General features: G+C 50.2%; 1 protein-coding gene across 2 annotated transcripts in view; it reads left to right on the top strand.

Moving 5' to 3' along the window:
- The window catches only part of LOC109291200 (mitogen-activated protein kinase kinase kinase 3-like), a 124342-nt gene that overhangs the window by 83532 nt on the left and 15132 nt on the right, over window positions 1–25678 (top strand). For both annotated transcript variants that reach the window (XM_019508088.1, XM_019508087.1), the window contains exons 8-14: window positions 1594–1705; window positions 7706–7839; window positions 11151–11224; window positions 14073–14140; window positions 20270–20362; window positions 24068–24262; window positions 25244–25392. In XM_019508088.1, coding sequence (XP_019363633.1) covers window positions 1594–1705; window positions 7706–7839; window positions 11151–11224; window positions 14073–14140; window positions 20270–20362; window positions 24068–24262; window positions 25244–25392 — 825 coding nt within the window. The remainder of the gene's footprint in view (window positions 1–1593; window positions 1706–7705; window positions 7840–11150; window positions 11225–14072; window positions 14141–20269; window positions 20363–24067; window positions 24263–25243; window positions 25393–25678) is intronic.

The following is a 25678-nucleotide window of genomic DNA, read 5'->3' as shown; positions in this document are numbered from 1 at the left end:
TTGCTGCCAGCAGCCCTGTTTGCTGTAACAGTGGTTGGGTCTATTCCAGCACTGTCTGTCTGTGATCTGGGGATGGATTGCTAAGGTGCCAGGTGCCTTTAGAGATCTGTGAGACCAACAGGGATGTGTATAATCTTGCAAGGGGTCCTCCACACAGTGCATCCTCCAGGGAACTTCTGAGACCCCACAGCCTAGCATCTTGCTAAGGGACACCATGACTGTCTTGTCATGGGCTATCCTGGTAGCAATGTTGACCTACATGGTCAGCTTTGCAGGGGGGTGGCAAAGGACATGATCTGTTCAGAGACCACGGAGTGCTTTTACCCTACGAGAAGAGGCTGAGAGTGGAGCAGTCTGCGGCATCCCAGGCTGTGCAGCCCCCTTGCACCCTCTGCTTCCACCCCCTGAGCTCTGTGGCATTGCAATTAAGCATGTTAAGCACGACTAACCCATGCTGGGTACCCTGCAAAGGAATAGCTGTGTGGCTCCATAGATCTGCACGCTGCTTTTGCCAAGGTATATGCTGAGCAGCTGTGGGCTTGTACCCTGGGTGTTGCGTCAAGGGGCAGCGAGGCAGTCAGTGCAACAGTGGCAGTTTCTTCCACATCAGATCCCAACCTGAAGTGGTGCTGAGTGTCTCTGGTTCCCACTGACTTCAGTGGGTGTTAAGGGTGATCTGCAACGGTGGGAAATTCTTAGCACTGTGCAGAGACTGGAGCAGGAAGTTGGCTCTCCCAAGTGTTGTCCTGGGCTTCCTCACATTGCTCCCAGTTGCCTCTGACCGGGCAGTCTCTAGCGGTTCCTGGTGATTGCAGGAGCATTGCAGCAGCAGTAGTCACTGCTGCAAAGTGGTTGCAGGTGGGTTGGTAGGTTGGAGTTTCATGTGGGGTCCCATAGGAAACTGGGGTGGCCATTAGCTCTTGCTCCAGTGACTAGGGAGAGGGTGATGCTCTGGCCAGAGAACAGAATAGGCTTCCCCTTGCACTGTACAGATGTGCCTCACTTGATCCAGCTGCTTGGCCAGGGCATGGGTTCTTGAGGGCAATCTGTGCCCCAGCAGAGCTGTGATGTACTGGGGCATAGCATTTATCACTGTACACCCTTGGCACTTACCACCTGGGATCTGCTGTTCCTTTCCAGTCCACCTCCCGCTTCACCAGTCTAGGTTTCCTCTCCGGCCCCAGTTCCATAGTCTGATCACCATGGATGAATCCTTTAAGCTGCATAAGGTTGCACTGAGGGCCATGGGGCTTGCAGGAGACACAAGTCAGATTGCAAGAGCGGGGCCTTAGAGTGTAAACTTCTTAGGGCCCAGCCGGCTTCTCCTCGTCTTCTATTTGAAACCAACCAAATAGGTTGCATCCAGAACCAAGAAGTCTGATTTACTGTCCTTGCTAGTTGAGGTACCATTTCCCTTCCCTGCAGCACTTGAATCATATTTATCAGCCTCTGCATGCTCTGTGTCATGAAAGGTTCCACTTCAACCTCCTTGGGCCCACATTATATGGTAATCGGCTCCAGATGTGATCCATTTCATGGGGGCACCTGGAATGGCTCAAACCACCTCTCTGATGGCCTTTGTCTGCTTTCTAGTTCCTACAGCCTAACAACAGTAAGCAGCATGAAATGAGAATCTCCAAGTCCATGGGAGACATCATGGGGTCTTTGTATAAGGACGGCGAGAGGACGCGGAAGTATTCAACAGGTCAGTGAAATGGGATGCCCCTGGGTTTGCCAGGATTGCCTGAGTCCCATTCCCAACTTGTCCCCTGGAGTGCTGTGTCTCCATGAATGTCTTCTCCACAGCTGGCCAGTCCACCCATGGCTCCATGCAATTATTGTCCAAGTCTCATCCTGGGGAAAAGTTGTGCCAGCACTTCTGGCCCTCAGTCTGCTTGGATGGTTTCTGTTGGCCTGTGCCTGTTCTGGCTCTGTCGCTTCCTTGCCTGGCTTTGGGCAAGTCCCTTCTGCCTTTGCCTTGGTTTCCCTTGTTTGTGACATGATGATTTCCTGCCTCCGTGTGAAGTGCTTTGAGATCGTTGGGTGAAAAATGCTTTTACTAGAGTCTTCTTGGTCTGTTAATGTTAATGAGACCTTTACAGAAAAAATCTTGTAGAATTTAAGAGGCAGGTATACTTTTATAAGGCTAGCAAGCCGACAAGGAATACTGTTCCAGGTAGATACTTCTTGGTTACGCTTTGTCGGCTGGATCGCACAGTCTGTACAAAAGAGACTGTCCTGTGCTGCATTCTGTGGATTTTTAATAGCATCATTTGAAAGGACCTCTGTTGTTTTAACCTAGATTATTTAATATAGGTGGACTGGCTCTGCCTGAGGTCTCTGTCTGGTCAGAGACACTGGGTTTGACACACACACACAGACACACACACAGACACACACGCGCGCGCGGCTTGTGTACACCATCTCTGTGGGCCGCTATGAAGCTGATTTTGCCTGCACTCTCCCTCTGAGAGAGAGCGAGCTTATGGATGTCTCTGAGCAAAGTGCTGCTCTGAGGCCTCATTTTCAGGCATGTGCTGACTGGGTGAGGCATGCTTCACTGTGGTGCTCCCAGGAGTGGCATGGAGGTGGGGTAGACATGGCCACAGGCCCTGTGCCAAACAGCTGGCCTAGTATGCACACTACAGGATTTTTCCGTAAGTGGAGACTACAAGAGAGGTGTGTCTTCTTGTGGATTTGCTGTTTCTCTTGCTCACCATATGTGCAGCTATGCCAGTATAGAATATATACTGCATATTCTCCTATGTTAAGTGAAATTCTGCTCTATGACAGCCATGCCTGCCTCCCACCAAAATCAGAAGAGCTGCCTTTATGTGTACAAGAGTGCTGTTTGGCTTTGCGGCTTTTATTTGCCAGGTTTCTTTCTTTTTTTCCCATTGTTTTCATTTAGCTCATGCTGCTCTTGAGAGCTTGCCCAGACCCTGGCAGAGCCCCTGGATAATTATGAATGAAGAGCACACATGAATACATGTTATTGCACAGAGCCTCAGTAGAAACTGGGCTTGGACAGAATAACATCTCTAATGCTCCTCTTGAGCTACGTTACACCGTGAACACAGGCCAGCAGTCGAATGCCAGCAATGGCACGGGGAGCTAATGTGTGCGTGTGAATGGCAGAATTGTTTACGTATGTAGTGGCGGATGGGGTGAGATCAGATTATTTTGGGTTCATGTGAGGTGGGGCACTCGCTTAGACTTGTGGCTGTGCTGCATTAGGATTTTATTATGCTGTAAAACATGTGCATGTTTCTAATGAGTCCCCAGCCAGAATTGGACTTCCTTTGGGCTCAGCCCTGTAGGAATACTTGGCAAGAGACCCACTTTCACCCTGGAAGGTGAGGGCTAAATAGGCAGCAAAGACAAAGGAAGTGCCATCCATCCTTCAAAGATAAGGAATGAGGCACTCCCTGGCAGAGCTGGGAGCTAAACTCAGATTTTCTCAGTTCTGGTCCCATGTCTTAATTTTGAGGTCATATTGTCCTCTGTTCTGAGTTTTCCAGCACACTTATGGAGAAGCCTTTTGCCACAGCACCTGGATTTTCCTTAGGGGCAATAGTAATACAGAAGGTTGCTCTTTTTCCTTTCCTGGTGGCACTGGGTGGCTTGGCAACTGGACAGTCCAGGCTGGTAGGTGTCACTGAGTTGATGGTGAGGCCGTTATTTGCAGCCACTGTGCAAGCTACATGTGGTCATGGATAACCCCATGGTGGTTTCCCTAAGGAAAGGGGTGCTGCCCAGCCCTGTGCTATGGCCACCTGCCAGCCTGGGTGGTTGTCTCTTGGGTTGGGTTATTTCTTCTTCACCCTGGGGTGCAGAAGGTTGCTCTCTGTTAATCTAAATCCGTTTGGCTGAATGGAAATCTCAGCTCTGCCTTTTCTAATCTGCATATTTTTTTAAGAGAAATTCTGCTCTGGGAAGTGATTTTAAAAAATGGCAGCTTTGTGCCATTTCCCCCAGTGATTTTGCATTCAAGGAAATTGCTCAGCCTATGAGCAAAGCGATGAGAATTTTTTTTTCTTTCCGCAGAGTCAAACTGACTTCTGGGAATCAAAGCTGGGGTTTTTTGTTTTTTTTTTCCTCCCTTGTGCATGTCTTGAGTTTTGATGGGAAATTTTCACCTAGCCCTAATTTTTTTGCAGTCACTTTCCAGTGTTGAGCAGCTTTTTAAAGCCTCCCATGCCTGAGAGGGACTGTAAAGCCAGGCCACTCTGGCTACAGGCACTCTGCTTGCAAAGAGCTGGTTCAGGTGAATGCAGGGGCTTGTATCATACCTAGTGTCTGCTTTGAACTGTCAGGCAGGACTGTGGGGTCTTGGCCATCACCTAGCCATGCCGTATCCCCTTTGGAGCATGTAGGATTTCAGAGAACACCCTGAAGGACGACGTTCTTGCTTATCCAGGAAACACAAGCAGCCAAATATAGATGTTATATAGACAGATACAGCGTGGGTGTGACTACACTCTTTCTGGTGGCCCGTCAGTGGTAGTAGGACCCTTTTTGTCACTCCCCAGCTAGTTGCAAGTGTGGATCCACCCACAGTGTTATCAGAAGGACCTGAGTTCTGTGGCAAACTTAATATAGACAAAACCTAAGCAAGGGATGCAGCAGACTTGCATCCTCTGGGAATCAGTGTGGGGTGGGGAGACCTGCGACACAGGGAGACAAGAGGGCCACGCGGATAGCAGGAGGTAGAGCTGTTCCCTGGGAACCCGCCTGCACTTGGGGCAGCTCATAGTCTGACGTGCTTGCAGATGAACAGTCCCATTGGCACAACGTGGTATCCCTCAAATCCTTGTCGTCTTTGGTGCTGCGTCCCAAGCCCGTGTCTTAGGCAGGGACTCTTAGGAATATCTTGTTTTTGCACAACGTCCCTTGGTTTATGTAGCAGCAGCAGCCCAGGCCTGAGCCCTCCCTGGCTGGGGTCTGCAGCTGTGGGCATAGGTAGTGTCTGATGAAGCCTTTACAGCCATGAAATCATAGCAGCATCCTCCGCCTTATCTTGGTCCCTGGTCAGTAGGGGTAGGGGGTTGCTGGGAGATAAGTCTTTGGTAGAGCCCTGGGGTGAGCTATTGCAGCAGGCGGGACAACGAAGCCAGGAATGTTTAGACAGAGGGAAGCCAAGCCTGGCATGGGGGGACGCGGCTGTACGTGCAACAGCCTGGACTTTCTGCACATGCTGGATGAAAGCTGCTTAAGAAACGTAACGGAAAGGAACACAAAAAGTCCTTGCGAATGCCAGCAGTGGCTGTCAGGGCCTCTGCGCTGGCTTGGCCGGCCCTGCTCAGGACATGCTGTGCTCTAGTCCTGAGCTAATGGCCTTACATGATGCTGTGCGTAATGCGGCGTGGAGCTCTTACTCCACTTTCTGCTCAGAGCGGCTCGGCTCAGAGGAGTAATTGGGGCCATAGGCCAGACGCGTGTCTGGAGCAAGTCCCCAGAGGTATCTTGACGGCAGCGGTGCTGTCCTGATTGACACCAGCTGGCCCCGGGCGCTCTGCTCCTGTTGTGAACAAGCTTTTTGAGAGCCTGCTCCTTCCCCTTGGGCATCTCCTTTCTGGCCCTGGCATTGCTGCTCTTCCCTCGGCATCAGAGGTCTAGTGCAAACACACCAACACCACCCCTTCCACCTTGGCGGTCTCTCGGCATGAGCCGTAGCGAGCTACCTGTGCCGCTGGGCTGTGTCAGCATTGTCTCTCTAGTCCTCCTTGGGTGGATAAGTTTATCTCATCTGTCTGAATGCCTGAGGATGAGGTGTCTCAGGTCCTGGTCATGGTACTTTGTCACCTGGCGCTTATGACTCTAACAGGTGGTGATGGGCCCTTTTGGGGCTTGGCTAATGGTGGCTGGGCTGGGTCTCTCCTACACGCTGAAGGGTGCGTGCAGGGAGCAGATGCCTCACGCAAAGTCCTGCTGTCCCTCTACCTGCAATGCTTCTGCTTTTTGCAAAACAGGCGTATGGACCAGGGCACGGGGTGAGTGCCGAGGGGACGTCATGGGAGCTCTGAGCACTGTGTCTGTGGGTGCTGAAACTACAGGGACAAGTCCCGGCAGCTCCTCCCAGAGCTTTGTCCCTCTAGATAGCCCTTTCTCCATCCAGTTTACTTTTTGTCCAGCCATTGTGGCAGGTTTCTTTACACTTGGGAGCAGTCCTGTTTCAGTCCATGGGGACTACTGCTGTCTTTAAAGTTAAGCTTGGAACCAATGAATCACCGTGGGACTGGGACATGAGGTTTTCTTAGAAAGTAAATGGTGAGAGGTATTGTAACATCTCAGTGATAGAAATCCTAAATCCAGCTGAGACTAAGTAATTCAAACATGCAAAAGAGCCACTAATTGCTCTTGGGTAGGGGCTGCTTTTGTGCCCATCCTTAACACAACCCTCTGCCAGGTGCAAAGAAATAAGTGAACAGTAATCCTGCGGACCTGGTTTATTTAAGGCAACTGAGCGAAGAAGTGGTTAAATGATTGTTGTTGGGGGAAAGAAGCTGTGGCGTACTTCCCATTTGTTTTTCTTGCTAAGCCTGGTTCGAAGCCAGTGCGATAGGAGAGCTGTAACAAGTGGGACCATTTTTTCTCCTTGGTCTTGGCATCAGTTCATGTGGATTATTTTTTTTTCTCAGGGCGCTTATCCTGCAGGAAATCTGAGGGGAAAAGAGTAAAAAGAAAAATGATTCCAAACCCATCTGATTATTATTTTTAAAGTCTAAGGAAGGAATCGGCAGCAAAAAGCGATGAATTTCTTTTTTTTCCCCTAGTGAAGCTTTTACGCTGGGATGTAATTTGCTCCAGCATAGGTGCAGGGTGGCCTGTTTTTTTCGATCTGGGGCAGCATTGTTGACATCAGTGAGCCAATTGCTGATTTGCATCAGTGTAAGTGGAAGGAGGAGGAAGTCCAGAGATGCCTGGGGTAACTAGCAGAGTTACGCTAGTGATGAATTTGGCCTGTTGCTTCCCGTGTGTTATGGTAGCTACAGTGACAGTGTGTTGTGAGACGCACTGTGAGCTGGAGAAGCTATGGGCTCTCTCCTATGGATCTGCTCTTGAAATACAGCATTTAGGCCTTGGCATCTCGTTAGCAGCACAGGAGACCCAAACCACAGGGAGTTCCAATGAGAGCAGCGGAAGTAGCCAGGGTTGCAGGAAACTGTGCTCTTAAGCAGCTTTCTTAGGAGCTGGTTGGAATGACTTGTGCTAGTCGGAGATGCAGATTCGGCCTTGCTGATCATGTAGATCCTTGGCATAACCTGCCCCAGCACTGAAGGAAGCAGAGCGCTGCCTGACCCCTTGTCTCTAAGGGATTACTGAACAATGCAAGGAGAAAAGCAGGGGTTGAGGAGAAAAGAAATAGCTAAATTTGTGTGGCTGATGCAGACAACAGTGATAAGCAGTGGAGTGCGTGAGCGCTGCTGCGGGTGGTTGGGGTGGGTCGCAGAGCAATGGGATGAAGTGAGAAGTGGGCAGCATCATACAGACACACAGCGCAAAGGCAGCATCTGCTCCGAAGTCCTGAGCGAAGCTCTGACATGCAGGGTCTCCCCTCTCTTGCTGTCCCCCCTCTCTGAGATCAGTCAAGCTTAGTACCCAGCTCCGGCTCGATCAGGCAGGAGGGCTGTGCCCAACCCCCCTGGAAGGACCTCGCAGGGGCTGTTTCCTTTTGTCCTTCACCATCACCTTTGCCTTGCAGGCTCCTTGCACACCGGCCGGAGCTCTCCGCCCCCAGGCAGCGTGCCCGAGGAGCAGCAGCAGATCGCGCGGCAGGGGTCCTACACGAGCATTAACAGCGAGGGGGAGTTCATTCCAGAGATCACGGACCCGAACGTGAGTGCAGCTGGCAGCTGAGAGCCTCGCCTCGCCTGCCATTGGCAGATGGACATTATTGCAGTGCTGGGTGCTGCCCCTCCAGGAAGGGAAGACTGAGGAGACTAGCAAAGTCTCCAGGTCTGCAAGGGGTCCAGTGATGCCATCACAGTCCCAATCTTGGTTCTGTATCCCCTGCACTCCCATCTCTGCCCTCCCTCTGCCCACTCGCACACACCAAACCTGAGGTAGGGAGGTAGGGAAGGTATGGGGTGAAGTTGAGAAGCTGCTCCAGGGTTGCCTCCCCTTGGCTGCTCTTGAGCTCCCCAGGGCTGAGGTCATGAAGATGGCAGCAGGTGCAGGCAACTGCTAAGTGGCTTCTACTTTGCGGGTCCGGGTTGGGCGTGGGTGGGTGGTGCATGCTTGGGCAGGTCCTGAGGGGCCAGGACTTCCCGGCTGTGGGTGCTCAGGGGGCCTCATTCCCAGATCTACTGAGAAGCTGCCGCTGCTGTGACTATATCCCACTTGGGCATCACCCCTTAACATCTCCCTTCCCACCCTCTTCCTCCCTTCTCCTCCCGTGCACCCTGTAACCCTACTAAATGCTGGAACTGGGCGAGTGCCGCTCCCAGGCCATGTGCTAGGACCATGGGAGCGCGGCAAGCTGCAGGGCCTGCAGTGAGCTGTGAGTGCTGAGCAGACCTTGTTGCTTCCCGTGTTGTGTTTCTGTCTGAGCTCTGGTTCCCATTCTTGGCCCCACTCTTGCAGCCTTTTCCTCCTACGGTTCTGCCTCTAATTCCAACCAGATGTTGTGTCTCGGTTCCCTAGTAAGGAACCCAGCCCTGTGACCCCAGCATTGCCGGCGGCCTGCAGTGGGAATGCCCTCTGGTCTCACCATCTCCATACCTAAAAGCAGAAAGGGGCAGCTGGGACTGGGGGGCAGCCCACTTTAATGCTGTGCTCCCATCCTCTCTGTTTGCTCCAAACCAGTGGTGCTCAACACTTTTGGCCCTCTGGGCCAGATGAGTGGGGTGGGGCTGTTTTGCGAGCTGGATGGAGCCCCACGTGGCAGAATTGCACCCTAGGGCAGGTCCAGTACCACCCCCCACCCCACCCCTGTGTGCCAGGATTGCTCCCCAAGGGCCTGGTGTCACCCTACTTCTGCTGGGATTGGTCCCTGGAGGCCTGGGACCACCCTCCTCCTGGCTCCCCACACCAGGACTGGGCCCTGGAGCCAGTGCCTCCCCCTCCCAGCTCCCCACCTGCTGCTCCTACCTGGCCTTGCATGCTGGGATCGCTGCCTGATCCAGTGCTCTGGGCCTGGAGTTCCCCATGCATCTAGAAATTGGTTGTGGAAGAGTGCTGCCACTGCTTTCCTGCCACCAAATGTCCAGATTCATGGGAAGTGCCACAGACTGGATGACACCGGGCCAGGGCTTAAGCACCCCTTCACCCGAGCAACTTGAATGTTAGCCTGATGACTGGCTTGCTGCAGCTGGAGCCCAGTTCCCATGTGAAGTCCATGGGGCCATCTTGGTCCCAGCACAGCATGGAGTTTCTTCCAGGATCAGGAGACCCCGGTAAAGTACAAGATCCGGGCCGGAAACCTCTGGGCAGCCCTGGCTGTGCAGGTGGGGCCCGGTGCTGCCCTGCCTTTAAAGCTGTCCAGACCATGGGTGAACGTCCAAGGGAGACTGCTACCGTAAGCGAGAGGATGCATAACTATCCCCATAGAAGAGACCGTATGCAAAGAAGGGAGAGTTGTGCACTGTGAAGACACCCGCTAGCAGCAGTGTTGCGGAGGCTGTGCCAACGTTTCCATGGCAAAGTTGTGTTTTCAGGGGTTTATTATATGGCTGTTAATAAAATAAAAGCCACTCTGGGTAAGTCTTGGCAGCATCTGAGCACAGATATCTCTAGTGCTTCTGGCAGCCAAAAGCTGGTCTTGCCTTGTTCAGAAAGTTTCTGAACTGTGCTCAAGCAGGCAAAAACAAAGGGAGAGACGGGGCCCTGGGCTGGACCTCAGCTGGGGTAAAGTAATGTAGGGCCATTAGCTTTACAGCATGGCGCTGCTCCATGCCAGCTCGCTGACAGCATCCAGGGGCTGGCACCACCCTCTAGCTCCTTGTAACGGTGACCCTGGGGCCAGCGCAGCAGATTAGTGGAGCCAGAATGGGGCTCCCGGTTCAGACTGTCAGCTCCACTGTGCTCAAAGGGAACAAGAGCACCTTGAAGATGGCATGCTTGGACCTCTGCTAGAGCGTTCCCCGAGGGCCCCAGTGACTCTCCAGTTTGCAATGCCAATCACGGACTCGGAGGACAGGTCCTGCCTCCTTGGCTGGGTTCCTGCAATGATGCGTCAGCCTTCGGGGTGAAAATGTGAAGCCGAGAAAATTACACCATCTCTTGGGACTGCTCCTGCCAAAACGATGAGTGTTGCTGTGACAACCAATTAACAGGCATAACTATAAGGATGTCCCGTAGAAAGGGAAGCGTGTTGGGGTGCCCTGGGACTGAGCTCCCTTCTGGATGTTAATCCCAGCTCTGAGACCAGCTTCCTCCACGCTTCTGGCTAAGTCGCTTCACCTCCCTGCCTTGGCTTCCCCTACAGAAGGCTGCAGCCAGCACCTACCTCCACAGGGTGCTGAGGGTTAATTGGTGCTTTGTTGTAGCACGATGCTGATTTTGCTGCTGGGTGGCCCAGAGAAGACTCCATTGTAAGTGGAAGTGTGTGCATCTGTGGGTGCACCAGGCCAGCCAGTACAGCCCTTCTATTGTGAATAACTAGCTATAAATAACCCAGCCCAGTCAAATGTCTCATCCAGGAAGCCACGCGTATACAGCATTTGACTCACCATCTTGGCGAGACTGAAGTCCACTCCTCAACTCAGCCAAGGGGAAGGACGGTTTTATGGTTGTAGATGTTGTGAGGTTGGGTCTCCCCTCCTTCCTGAACCATAGTCGAGCTCTGTGGCCTAGCCTACACGTGCTCGGATTTTTTCAAAGGTGTCGAGCATGTGCAGCTGCTCGATGCCTGGCATGTTTGAAAGCCGCAGGGGTGAATCACTTGTGCCTCAGTTTCCCTATTGGTGTATGATGGCAGAGAATAATAGCCCCTTCCAACCTCTTAGAAGAGCTTAATTAGTTTCAAATGCTTTGAGGTCCTCTCTTAGGTGAGGCCAGACTCCACCCATGGATGCAAGCTGGCTGATTTTGGAGCTGCATGCATTTATCCCCATTCAGCACCTGGAGTGTTTTACCCAAATTGCTGCAACTCAAGGTGGAAAGATTCACTCTCCTCATTTGTTTCCCATCTTCTTTGCTCTTCACAGATGCTTGATGCTTTCTTGAGCCCCGACGATTCGCTCTCTGGGAGCTGCCAATCGCTGGACAGATCTGTGGACAGGTAAGTCAAGCCTGTCACCACCTGCTTGAGTGGGGGACCCTTCCTCACACAGTTGTGTAGAGAGGGGAGAGGTTAAGATGGCCCTGGGGGTTACAAGGAGTAGTGAGACATACCAAAACTTGGAGACCGCTTGGACTGAATGCCAAGATATCTATCGTAATGCTGAGAGTGCCGCTAGCCTGTGGAGTGGTCTCCCCAGGGATGTGATGGAGGCTGCGTGAGTGGCGTGAGGCTCTGGGAGCATGTTGGAAGGGATGGTCCTGCACTGGCAGAAGGTGAGGTGCCCAGTTTGGCCTTGCCTCAGAAGATCCTTTTCCCCTTTTGTCCCTCTGGCTTTTGTAGTCATTGGATTAAAGGGGTTTCATCCATTCACTGGCTTCTCCCCTCCCCTTTCCACATGCTCTTGCGTGACCCTGGTAAATTCAGCGTCTAACGCATATACTTCCCTGCAAGGACGCTGAGGAAACAGCTAAGTTTAGCACCTCTTCAGGAAGTGACTAGGACACATTGTGCTAAGTGAGCTGCAGGTCAGAGGAAAGAGTCTGTCTGCCTGACTCTGATGGGCTGCTGGGCCAGTGTGGTTTCTGTAGCCAGCAGCCCAGCTAGCATCACATCCAGCTGCCTTGGACTTCCCAGCCTCAGTGACCATTTACAGCTAGATCAAGCGGGGGTAGCTGTTAGCATGAGTCCAAAGTGATGCTCAAACACATGCCTGAGGAGCAATTGCAAGGCACCTTGCCTGCTTGCTGCCCTGTGCCAGGTCACCAGTTAGTGCTGTCCGTGCCATGCAGGCCCCACGTAGTTTATGCCTTGCCTGGGTGCAGGTTAGGAGATGCAACCCCCTTTTCTTTTGGGAGGCCATTTCTGTTACTCCACATTGGTGTTTAGCTTCCTGCTGCTGGTTGTCACCTGCAGCATTTGCATTGCAGAACAATAGGGCCCTTGTGTAGGGGACAGGCTGCACTGTGTGTTTCAGCTCTTGAACTCTGCCTCAATCTCCAGGTCCATTTAATGGTTTGTGCCTCTGGTATTAGTCCTGCTGGCACCATTGCACATCCAAAACAGGCTCCCCTTCTCCTAGGCTATCTGCCATTGCCTGATTTGGCCAGAGTCAAACTAGGTTTCACCTGCAGCAGCAACCCAGGACACGCGGCCCAACTGCTGTTCTGGCTTTTGGAGCAAAGTGGGTGTTTGCAGAAGGTTTGTGTCTAAGGCAGCAGCAGCACCCTGCAGCACAGTGACCTTGAGACTAGAAGCTCAGGGAAGCCATCTGCAGATGCCTGCACAATTCAAGGCAAGGAGATTGGCAGGCAGGGAGGATTATTTCAGCAATCGAGGTTGTACTGTCAGAGTCTCAAGACAGCATTGTCCAGGGCTGCTTGTGTTGTGGCAGTCGTAGGAGGAAGCGAAATCAGCCTGCTGGTGGGAAATGCTTGGCAATCAGCTCTGACTTTCCCTGAAAGCAAAAGCAAGAATGACGACAACAGAGTCCCACACAGGGCTTCTTTTCCGCAAACTTCACAGTGCTGTGCCAGAGAGGGAGGCCATTATCCCTAGGGTAACCACATGTCTTGAATTGGCCGGGACAGTCCTGGATTTCAGAGGCTGTCTCAGTGTCCCAGCCATTGGAAAAAATTGAAGCAAAACCCCTGGATTGGTGGGGACCCACTCACACCTCTAGCTCCTGAGTCAGGAGCTGGGCATGTACTTGCAGGTTCATGCCAATCTGGGACTTTTGCTTTAATTTTCTCCAGGGAGCCCAGTCAGTGGGCTGCGCCCTGGTCTGGACTGTGCTGGGCTGTAAGCAGAGTCACTTGCGCAGCAGAGTCGGGGTCAGGGGAGGGGTGCATGTGGGGAACTGTGCAGCTGGGGCTGTGTGTGCACACATCCAGAGGTCAGGACTGTTTGTATGCGTGTGTGCATGCATGCTTGTGTGCTGTGCTGTCCTGCTCAGCCCTGCTTCTGGGAGCTGCAGGGTTGGGGGTGTGTGTGTGTGTGTGTGTGTGCGCGTGCGCGCGCATGTGCATGCATATGGCAGTTGGGGGTGGGGGTGTGATGCACACATGCTGGTGCCCCCCACTGGTCTCAGATTCCCCTCAAATTATTGCAATCACCTTAATTATCCTGTATGTGGTCTGAAAAGGTAAACTGAGGCTCAGAGCAGTGAGGTGACGTGCCCAAGGTCACCTAGCAGGTCAGTGGCTAAGCCAGGAATGGGGCTTGGGTCTGCCTAGTCCTAGTGCAGAACCTAATCCTCTGGGCCTTGATTAAGGGCCTACATCTCTCAGGCACTGAGTATCATCTGCTCATGCTTTGTATAGTGGGGGTTGGAGGCACTCAGCACCTCACCGAGGTTTTAAAGAAGGAAGTAAGTAGCTCCTCGGCAACATTGGAGGGAAAGGGAGCCCTTACTGACCTGTGTAAACACAGCTCAAAGTGGGCAATGTTAAAAGGCAATGTTAAGTTGCAGACACTGGTATTGGCATTCAGACCACAACAGCTAGTATTCTTGCCTTTTCTCTACAAGAGCCGTGCCTCATGTGGTGCACATTTGGTGCACACACTGGGCAGTGAGTGTCCTGTCCAGCACAACACAAGCTTAACTTTATGTACCCAACTGTTCCAGCTTGGTGCACCTGGGTAATGATAAGCATGTGTTTAAGGGCAGTGCAGGGTGGTGGCCTGATGAGGGAAGCTTGCCTAATACTGGTCCAGCACTTCCTGCCTATTGAAAGTAGTGAGATGGGTGTCGACTGAATGTAGAAGTGATGCTGATCACTATAGTTGTCACCTGATAAAGAAGGTGCATTCTTTTTTGTGTTTTTTTTTTTTTTTTTTTTCCCCACAGCCCACCCTACACCCAAACTCCTGTTTCAAGAAGGAAGAGTCAGCCCAAAGATAGCCTTGACTGCCTGGGTAAGGTTACCTGGGATTTATCAGCATGTCTACATTGCAGCAAAGTGGCTTTTTCAAACCTACATGTCTGTCAGGGAAAATAGAAGAAGATTCTGAGATAAAAATAATCAGCAGCAAACCAGTGCCTTCACTGCTTAGCTAGTGAATGGCCCCTGCAGCTGTTAGACCTGAAGCCATTTTAAAATTGAAGGACTGAGAGTGCTGATGCATAATGCTTGCTACTCTGATGGATCATTGCAAATTTGCCAGCCAGCATGAGCCAGCTGTGGCCGGGTCTGATTATGGAGTCTGTTCGCTTCTGCACCCAGGAGCTGTAAAGCTGAAGTTTGAAGCTAGAAGTAGGTCTCCACCATCCAGTAATGGTCTCTCCAGGACTGAGCCATCCTGCTTGCCTCTTTCCTTGCTCCGTGCATTTCGCTCCATTTGGAAGATGGAAATAACCTTGTCCAATGCACCTGTTGTTTCTAACCAGAGTTTACTTTCACCTTATGTCTTGTGTTGCAGTGGATCTCTGTTTGCATTAATAAGAGAAATAGTCAATACGTTTAAGGAAAACATATTGATAGCCCACAAAAACCTTCGCTTAGTGCTTAGCCAAGCATAAATGCCCAGCTGGTTAAGTCATGGAAACTTCATCATATTGTCATGACTTTCACTATTAAAAATGAACTAATGGCATTTGGCCGAGGGGATGATAACACATTTTTGGCTTGAGGCAGCACTTGCAGATTAAACCGTGGGATTTGAGCTCCCATACCGGTCCCTGTCACTGGTGTTTTAATAGGCCCCCAGTGCCTTTCCTGGTGCTTGCACATGGCTTTCCGTGAGCCTCTTGACCTGACACAGAAGCTTTGCTGCCTGTGTTTCAGCCGGACTTGTGCTGCTTGCCTGAGCTGGGGTAATGGTCAAGATGAGCTAAAGTGAGACTGAAGCCAGTAGTGGTCTCCAAGGAGCAGCTGCTGGCTCACGGCTAAGACAAACAAGCATTCAGAATGGGCCATGTAGTCAGACTAGGATAGAGCAGAAACAGGAAGGGAAAATGAGGGGGGATGACAAAGACTTTTTAATCCCCTGTTGTTCTAGGCTACCAGTGGTGGCTTCCTGTTCTCCTCATCAGATATTTCCTGATCCCTCTCCATCTAGTGCTTGTCTCAACTGTAAGATCATAAGAAAGAAGGGCTGGAAGGAACCTCACAAGGTCAACTAGTCTAGCTCCCTGCTCAAAGCAGGGTCATCCCTGAAAAAATCATCCCAGCCAGGCATCTGTCCAACTTGCTCTTGAAAACTCCCACGGATGGAGATTTCGCCACTTCTCTAGGCAGCCGGTTCCAATACTTGACCACCCTCATAGTCAGAAAGTGCCTCCAAATCTCCAAACTAAACTTCCTCTGTTGCAGCTTGAGTCCATTGCTCCTTGTCCTGTCCCTTATGGCTACAGAGAAAAGCCCATTTCCATCCTCTAATTGTCCTTCAGGTCTTTGAAGACTGTTACAAATCCCCCCACAGTCTTCTTTTCTCCAGACTGAATAATCCCGGTTCTTTCAGCCTTTCCTCGTAAACCTTGCCTTCTGGGCACTTAATCATTTTTGTTGCTCTGCATTGGACTATTTCCAAATTGTCCGTGTACTTCTTGAAGTGTGGAGCCCAAAACTGGACACAATACTCCAGGTGGTGCCCGTGTGGAAAAGTTGCTTCCTTTTCACTTACAACTGACACTCCTGTTACTATAACCCAGTATGATGTTGGCCCTTTTTGCACCAAGAGCACTCTGGCTTGTATTCAGGCTATGGTCCACTGCAACTCCCTGATCCTTCTTTGCAGTACTGTAGCCTAGCCAGTAATTTCCCCGTCTGTATTTGTGCATACAGTTATTTTGTCCAAAGTGCAGGATTGTTCTTGTTGAATCTCATCTGATTGATTGCAGACCGTTTCTTCCAGTCTATCTAGGTCATTCTGGATCATGGCCCTATCCTCCAAAGTGTCTGCAGCTCCACCCAACTTGGTGTCATCCACAAATTTTGCTAAGCATGCACTCAGTTCCATCATTGAAATTGTTAATAATGATATTAAACAATACTTGCCCCAGGACAGACTCCTGGGAACCCCACTTGGTACTTCCTCCCAACTAAAATTTGAGCCATCGATGACTACTTGTTGAGTACGATGATCCAGCCAGGTATATATCCACCTTACCATACTTTGGCCTAGTTTGTATTTCCTTACTTTGTTAATGTCCGTGGCATGGCAGACCATTTCAAAGGCCTTGCTAAAGTCAAGTTGTATCACATTCACTGGTCTCTCCCTATCCCCAGAGCCTGTCACTTTATCATAGAAGGAAATCAGGTTGATGATCAGGCGTGACTTGCTTTTGGTGAAGGCTTGTCAGGTTGCTCTTGGTCAGGCTGTCTGTGCCTGATCACCTTGTTCTCTTCCAGGTGCTTCACAATAGCTTCCTTGAGGACCTGCTCCATGGTCTGACCAGGTATCAAGGTCAGGCTGACTGATCTGTACTTCCTGAGATCCTCCTGCATCCCTTTCTTAAAGATTGGCACTATATTTGCCCCTTTCCAATCATCCAGGATCTCATCCAACTTCTGTGATTACTCCAAGAGGCTAGCCAATGTCTCTGAAATTACCTCAGCCAATACCTTGTACCCTCGGGTGCATCCCATCTAGCCCTGCCAACTTGAAAGTATCCAGAGCTTCTCTAAGTAATCCCTAACCTGTTCTTCCATCACTCAGGACTGTTTATCTCCTTCCCTAGCTTTGCTACCAACTGCAGTCATCTGATAGCTTCCCTCTCTTTGTGAAGAATGAAGTAAAAAAGGCATTAAATACTTCAGCCCTCTGCATCATCCATAACTAGGTTGTTTCCTGCATTCTATAAGGGACCGGTGGTTTCTGGTCTTTCTCTGACTCTTGACATACTTGTACAATCCCTTTTTTATTGGCCTTTTTCTGTCCCTTGCCAGTTGCATGTCAAATTGTGCCTTAGCCATCTCCTAATTTTCTCCTCGCACGCCCGTGTGATTCATAGATGTTTGAGTCGGAAGAGACCTGAGCAGATCATCGAGTCCGACCCCCTGCCCTGAATAGGAAAGAGCGCTGGGGTCAGACGACCCCAGCCAGGTGCATGTCTGGCCTCCTCTTAAATACCCCCGAGGTAGGGGAGAGCACCACTTCCCTTGCAAGCCCATTCCAGATTTTGGCAACCCTTACTATGAAGAAGTTCTTCTTGACGTCTAACCTAAATCTGCTCTCTGTCAGTTTGTGGCTGTTGTTCCTAGTTACTCCAAGAGGTGCCCTGGTGAGCAGAGCATCTCCTATTCCCTCCTGCCCTCCCCTGATGAATCTGTAGACTGCCACAAGATCACCTCTCAGCCTTCTCTTGTGGAGGCTGAAGAGATCCAGGGCCCTCAATCTCTCCTCGTAGGGCTTTGCCTGCAGTCCCCTAACCATGCAAGTGGCCCTTCTCTGAACCCTCTCGATGCTGTCTACATCCCTCTTGAAGTGCGGCACCCAAAACTGGATGCAGTACTCCAACGGCAGCCTGACCAATGCCACATGAAGAGGAAGTATCACCTCCTTGGACCTGTTTGTCATGCACCTGCTAATGCATGATAAAGTACAGTTAGCTTTGCTGATCACTTTGTCACATTGATGACTCTTGTTCATCTTGGAGTCAACAGTGACTCCAGGATCCCTTTCTGCTGCTGTGCTGCTGAGAAGGTCATCCCCCAGCCTATAAATGTGTTGGTGATTCCTTCTTCGTAGGTGCAGCACCTTGCACTTGTCCTTGTTGATCCTTGTTGACCTGCATCCTATTCTGTTCTGCCAATTTTTCCAACCTGTCCAGATCCTCCTGGATTCGTTCCCTACCCTCTGCTGTGTTAACTTTACCCCATAATTTGGTATCATCTATGAATTTGGACAGAGTGCTTTGCACACCCTCATCCAAGTCCCTAATGAAGACATTGAATAGCACCAGTCCAAGGACCAAGCCTTGCGGGACTCCACTGCCCACATCTTTCCAGGTCGATACCGACCCATCCACCACCACTTTCTGGGTGTGACCCCTAAGCCAATTTGCCACCCACATGACCATGTAATCATCTATGTCACAGTTGCTCAGTTTATCTATGAGAATATAATGATATACCATATTGAAGGCCTTCTTAAAATCCAAGTAGGCTTCCACCTCAATTCCTGAGGCTAAGCATTTTGTGACCTGTTCATAAAAAGAAACCAGATTAGGCAAGATCTACCTGCTATGAATCCATGCTGGTTGCCCTTTAGCATTGCTTTCCCCGCTGGACTCTCACAAATGTGATCCTTAATAATTTTTTCAAAGGTTTTTCCAAGGATAGAGGTGAGACTAACCAGTTTATAGTTACATGGATCCTCCTTCCTCCCCTTCTTGAAAATGGGGACCACATTGGTCCTTTTCCAGTCCTCTGGGACCTGACCTGAACACCACGAGTGCTCAAACAGCCGTGCCAGTGGTTCTGCTATGACACCAGCCAATTCCTTCAGCACCCTCAGATGAAGATCATCCGGGTCGGCTGACTTAAATACATCCAGCCCCTCCAGCAATACTCTTATTATTCTTATAGAGAGTCTTGTTTTCTTCCCTAGTAATATCAAAGTCCTGTTACCTGATCTAAACTTTTGTCCTCTCTGCTCTCTTCCATCCAAGCTAATATTAATGTGTGGCGGTTGATATGAAGACCTTCCTGGTTCAGGGTTTAAGCCAGTCTTCGGCTCTTGGTCCACATGATGGCCTCGTATGTGCACAGGTTATTTCACATCTGCCACCTACCAGGATCTTGCGTTTTCCTCTGAAGTATCTGACGCTGTCTGTGCTCTCTCAGATCACGGAGACCTGGGCTCGGTGGCCCCGAGGCCTGACTCCATCTGGCTGAAATCATCCACAGATTGGATTGTGCGAAGTTTGGTCTAAACGGGTACTACGGAGTCTTATTCCCACACCTGGATTAGCTGCTATAACCCCAATGTCCTCAGTGAGCTAACAGTGTTTGTTTCTTCTCTCTTCTACCCGCCTTTGCCTCCCTCAGAAGCGCCTCTTCCCTTTTCCTCCCTCTTCACTCTCAAATTCCTGCTTTCTGTTTAGAAGCTCTGTTCCCTGCAGTCCCATGATGAAGTAAGCTGCTTGCAAAAACCTATGCATCCCTAATTGAGTTAGCCTGTAAGGTTCAACTCTACTGCTTTCCGTCAAAATCATCCCAGCCGATATTAGCCTCCTGGGAAAGGAGACTGATCTGTATAATGCAAGTCTGATGGCTCTGTGTGAGGGGAGACAAGAGAGTTGAGGCACTAGAGTGTAAAGAGGAAGCTAGCCAGAAGGGGACTCTCAGAGGATTTGGGAAAGGACTGGGGTGGAGTAGAGAGGAAGAGCAATGGAGGAGGCCAGGAAAATGATAGAAAGGGAGAGAAACAAGAGATGAGGATGGGGGAGAGATGGGCACTCTCTGGAGAGGCTCTTCTCAGTGACTTGCAGCCTCCAAGGACATCAGAGCTAGCTGGGGAAGAGGCAGCAACAGGGGATGGTCCCAAGTCATGAGAGCTAACTTGAGCCTTTAAACTTCATAGGCCAGAGTCTGCTCTCCTTGAAGTTTTTGGCTAAGCCTCCATTGGCTTCAACGCAGTCAGCACCAGGCCTTTTGGCCAATCATTTCTGTTAGAGCTGGGTTGGTGTCCAGTTGTCTGATCCTGGGAGATTTCAGCCCAGAGACTTGTGAATGAACAGCCTCCATGATGGAGTCATCTCTAAGCTGGTTTTTCACTGGCAGGTAGTATAAAGGACAGACCTTTTTTGAGCAAGGTCTGCTTTGCACATACTGAATCCCAAAACTAGGCAGTGAAGCCACCCTGAGTGCACACGCTGCCCCCAGCCTTAAGCACGCTGGAGATGGAGTTGTCAAGAGAAGTGGCTGGAAGGGAAGGCCCACTGCCTCATTTTGGGGTCTGGCACATGTGGAGAGGGAGTAGACAGGCGGGTCATGCTTCTTGGTAGGGCTCTAGATACTGCTCTGGAAGCAGTAGAGAAACATCTTACACGTTCAATGCTGAGTTAATCTAAAAACCACTTTCCTCTTTATCTCCTTCCAGATTTTGATATTCCATTTTGTGAAAGATTTGGAAAAGGTGGCACTTTCCCTAGGCAATACCACCTCTCCCAGAGCCGCAAGGACTACAGTGATGGTGAGACCACGCCAAGGGCATGTCGGGGAAATCCTGGGGAGGGGGGATAGTCTCTAGGGGCTTGGTGAGCATTAAGGCAGAGTAATATATAAAGCACTGACTTAGGAACAGAGAGGTCTAAGTTCTTGACTTCCTATGGGTCTTAACAGCTCCGCCTCTCAGGTGCCCATCTGTGAATGGAGGATAACAGCACTGCCTTATCTCCATTTACAGATGGGGGGTTACAACCCAGGAGTACAATGCTTGTAAGGATGCAGGAGTGATTGCCAGATGCTTAGATACTATGGCCATGGAAGAGTTTGAGAAGGTTAATTGAATAATGTGTTTGTGGTATTGGTATATTGTGTTGGAAACTGAGCTGAGTAACTTCTGTTCTCTAGGATGGATATCCCTGGCCTTTAGTTTCATCCTGCTCCCCTTCAGCAAGGTAATGGATGCAGCATCAATGTGAGCCAGCTGGAAGTGATTTCAAGATAGGGAGGCGTGTGTGTTAGTGAATAAAGTCAGGACTGGCCTGTAGGGCCCTTGGCTCTGTTCCTTCCTTTGCTGCTGACACTCTTGGACAAGTCTGTTGGGTCTAAATATTTAAATATGGCGGCTCCAAGCATTTAAATTATATATACCCAAGCACCTAAAGTCAGGCCATACACGTATGCCTTTACCTTTGATTCTTTTGCCCTTTAATGGCCTCAGTTTTGAGACTGTTTTCCCTGTATGAAATGGGGCTAATCCTTAAGAGCAGAACTACTCCCATTTTAGCAATGGGGACCAGAGATAGACATGAAGTGATCTCGGCACTAACTGGAAGGAAACCCAGGTTTCCTGAGTCCCCAAGCCAGTGCAAGACCCTCCTTCCTCACAGTTCATTGAGTCCTTTTGATAGCTTTATCACAGTGGCCACAAGCCTATCGTAATATCCCCTGCAGAGCCAGCTCTGGCTGGACCCTCCTCTTCTAATGTGGCACCCTGGGTGTCTGCCTCGACCAACACGTGGGCTCTGCAAATATGGATTTTGCCAGTATATTTCTGTCCAGTGCTGTGAGACTCTCTTTTAGAGAGAAATTAGTCATGGACAGGTCCCAGTCAGGGCCACCACAGAGAGACAAGAAGGTGCAGCGTGGGCCTGATCTTGCAAAGTGCCGAGCATCTAATAGGCTCGTGCCCTCCATCTTGTTCAGCTTTTTCACCCTCTCAATGGCTGTTTCTACCCCTTGCCCTGTTGCTACGTCTCCCATTTATCTACCGGTGACCTCCTCCTGTCCCTCATTTAGTTGTTTTTGATGGGGTGTATGTCCGTTCCCTGCACAGGGGATTTCTCACAGAGCAGTAGGAACTTTGTGGGCTGGCATGTCATGTGAATTCAGGATTTTCTGCTTTCCCGGATTCAGCTGAGGAGTACTGTGGTTCAGAGATTATCCTGTTGCCTCCCCCTTTTCCCAAGGCACTGTGTTTAACATGTGGCAGGCAGTGCCTAGCATGCTGGGCTGAGATCATTGGTGCTACCACAGTCCAGCTGATCCTCATCATCATCACCAGTGCCTTTCGAAATCCCATTTAAGAAATATTTTTATAAAAAAATCCTTCTTGCCCTGATTTAACCCCTTCCTTAAGTTTAACAAAACAAAGACACACAAACTGGCCATAATGTTAACCCTTTGCAACTGGACTTTAATTTAGAACTGGTATAGTGATGAATGGCTGATCTAGAGGTCAGTGATTCCTGTGGCGGATCTTGCAGACTGGCAGCATCAAGTTGTCAAAGTTCAGCTAAGTTTAGGTTTTCTTCTTTCCTGTCAGAATAGCACAGACCTATTGAAAGAAGGAATAATAGGCCCCGGGGTAGAAATAGGAGACATGCAAGAGGTGAAATGTGTAAAAATAAATAAAGAAATACAAAAGGAAAAGGAAAGAGGTTTTGGTGTTGGAGACTGAGGGTAGAAGGAAGGGAGCTCGAAGTGAACCTAGATGGTTAATAAACAGATTGAGATGCAACCAGGAATCCTCTAGCCATGAGGATTTACCCCAGCCACCTCCATCACTGACCACACATCATTCCACAGCAGCCAGGCTTGCCACGTCTCTGCTTCAGTCATCAGCCGGGCATTTTTGTATTTCCACCCCTGGAATGCCAGGACTTTTAGTAGTGGCAAATGCTCTGCTGAGCTAAAGTTTTCCCTCTTCCTTCAGCTTCCTTGTAGCTTGCAGTGGACTTAGACTCACCCAGGCAGCTCATCAGGCTGTTTCGTTCGGAAGGAAACAATTAATTCTGCAATTAAGTTCTGTCTGGAACAAGCAGCCCGAGGAGCGTTCCCAGAGCTTGTGGCTTGAATTACGGCTTGCTGAGTCACCGCGTCAGCTGTTGCCTGATTTTTTGGGGTGGAGGGCAAGGCCCAGGGTTTTCTCCATTTTCAGTTTTCCGTGGGATTAATTTTGAGTGAAGGCCCAAGGAACATCGTGAGGGCTGGCTGGAATCTGGCGTTTATGAAGGACTCTGTGCCTCAGTGCTTCCCGTCAGCTCCCCATCATTTCATGCCACCAAGATGGTATAATCAGTGGGTTCACCCATGCTGATCTCTTTGTGCTGCCTTGTGTTTCGTTTCTCTAGCTGGGATGATGGTTATGCTGTCATGAAATTCACCTCTTGGAGCTACACAAGGGTCACCCTGAGGACAGCAAGAAATGTATGGTCTGGCAGGTTCAGCAGTGGTTTTGGGTTTAGAGACCTAGAGCTATTTCCAGCTGTGCTGCTTGCCAGCACGGGGACCTTGGGCAAGTCACTTAACTGCCCATGCCTTGAGGCACTTTTACACATGCTCCGGGAGTGGGGAGGCAGCACTTTAGAGTGGCTCCAAAACCCGCTTTAATTAACGCGCTGCCACGTCTTGTGTATCATTGTCCCTGCGTTTAAAAATGGTGGTGGGGGCATTTGAATAGTGACCCCCTGCCACTATTTTTAAGCTTGGGGGTGCTGATACACGTGATGCAGGAGGATGCTGAAGCGTAGTAATTGCTTCAGCAGACTCGATTAATCGAGACTGGTTCGATGTGCTGGAATTCCAGCGCATCGGAGAAGCCTTGCTGCTCCTGTATAGGCACCTTGGTTTCCTTGTCTGTAAAATGGGCCTTAATAATGCCAGCTGTCTTGGGAAAGTGCTTTCAAATACACTGATGAAAAAAGTATGAATGGTGTATTACTATGACTCTTCTCCAACTTAGTGAGCTAGCTAGGCAGCTTGTCTTTTCTTCTTGAAGCAAACATTATTGCCTTTTGGGTAGTGGTGGTGATGTTTCTATTATGGTGATAGAGACTGCAGTTAGCAGTCGGGGTCCTCTGATCATGAAAAGATGGATCCTGCTGCAAAGATTTCTCAGCCTAAATCCTTGCATGTCTCCTACACTGCATTACATTTTGTAAACCAGGTCAGCTGACTGGTGCAAACCCTGTGGAGATGCTCTGAATCTGGTTTTATCCTGGTTTACATTGACTGGTCCTAAACTGATTCCTCACTGCCTTCAGCTGAGGATCCAGTAAGACTACACACATCTGTGCAGGGTTTGGCATGTGCTTAACTAGCCTTTTCTATAACCAGTTTAAACTGGGGATACTTTGAACATAGACTCAGGTCAGACCAGGGGACAAGGGATAAGAGCTGGACACCACCAGTCGTGTGTCCCATCCTCAGCTCTCCTGTTTTCCTCGCGTAGGCCGAAGGACTTTCCCGAGGAGCTACATCCCCCAGGAGACCCTGTTCCAGCTTGTCCCCTCCAGCAGGACAAAGAGCTTTAATGGGGACAGCAAGCTGAGCACCTTACAGTACGAGGAGCACAGGACCAAGCGCTGGAACAACTGTGAAAAGGGTTTGCATGTCTTCAGCACATCCCCCACGAAGTCCAGAAACTGTGAGTGAACTTCAGCAGCTGGTGGTCAACGCTGTGGCCTGGCTGTGACATTGTATTGGGTAGGGTCAGCAGATGGGGAAACCTCTGAGGAGAGTCCAGATGCAGGGGGAAAGGTGGGGGAAGAGTATTTTAATCCGCTTCCACCTCAGATCTGAACTGATAATAAACCAGCCGGGCAGCATGGCACTCCTGAGGCACTGAGCTAAGGCCCTGACGTCTCATGGTCATGCTATAGATGTAGATCTAATTCCATCTTGGAAAGCTATGTGCCCTCGGCAGTCCCAAAGGGACAAATTATTCCCTACTCCCTACTCCCATCAGCTGCATGTAGTACTGGGTGCTATTTACCAGCGCTTGGTTTCCACTCCAGCAGTGGCTGCCTTTCATGAGTCTGACTGGGGAGATGCCACTCTTCATCGCAAACCACTCTGAGCTGTGCCGCACGGGAGAGACCCTGTATACATGTCGTCTCATTGGGCCTGATTCTGGGCAGATTGGGAATACCGTATTTCCTCACATACAGTGCATCCTGGAATAAGATATCTTATTTTTGTATCTTATTACAGATCTTATTTTTTTAAAAGGCAAAACAAAGCAAAGATCTTTCCTTATAGTAAGTAACTGAGTAACAGGTAGGGAGTGGAGCTTGCTCTGTTCTGTTCCCTGTGGATTATGTGCAGGCTTTGCTTTGGCTTTGGCCTGGTAAGTGGCACAAACTGTTGTTGTTGTACTTCCTTGCATATAATGCACATTCCAGTTTCCAGCAGCTGCTTTTTGGGGAAAAAAGTGTGTGTTGTATGTGAGAAAGTTTGGTAACTCCACTGACACCTGGGAAGAGCAGGGCTCTGGGGTCACTCTTTCTGGAAGTGCCTCAATCATTACACAGCACACAGAGGAGCTACCTTTGGCAGGGTCAGATGAGCCTGTAGGTGGTCATCTCTCTGCTACATCCTTACTGAGTTCTCCCTGCCCTTTCTGTAGCCCTGCAGGCTCCTGTGAACTGGAGACTGGGGAAGCTCCTTGGCAGAGGTGCCTTTGGGGAGGTTTACCTCTGCTATGATGCCGACACAGGCAGGGAGCTGTCAGTGAAGCAGGTGCCATTTGATCCGGACAGTCAAGAGACAAGCAAGGTGGGTGAATGAAGCTGGATTGAGCCTCCTTGAGTGCATCAGGGAGGGTTTCTGGGGGGATCACAGCCACGTTTTGTGGCATCGGGGGGACAGTATTAGCTGTCAGCAGCAGCCAGTGATACTTCATCCCTTCCGAGCCCCTGATTGTTACTGGCCCAGCCTATGGCTCAGACCTGCTGTCTCCCATTCTGTCCTGCCCCTTCCGCTCCTCCCTTTTTCCAGCTGCCATGCTTCATCCATCCATCCATCTCCTTCCCACTCCTGCTTCTAGGCAGCCCGTGCAACT

This window comes from Gavialis gangeticus, unplaced genomic scaffold (assembly GCF_001723915.1).
Source record: "Gavialis gangeticus isolate Ggan-Ray unplaced genomic scaffold, GavGan_comp1, whole genome shotgun sequence".
NCBI lineage: Eukaryota > Metazoa > Chordata > Crocodylia > Gavialidae > Gavialis > Gavialis gangeticus.
Note: the sequence above shows the minus strand (reverse complement) of the source record. Positions and strands in the feature narration are given on the sequence as shown.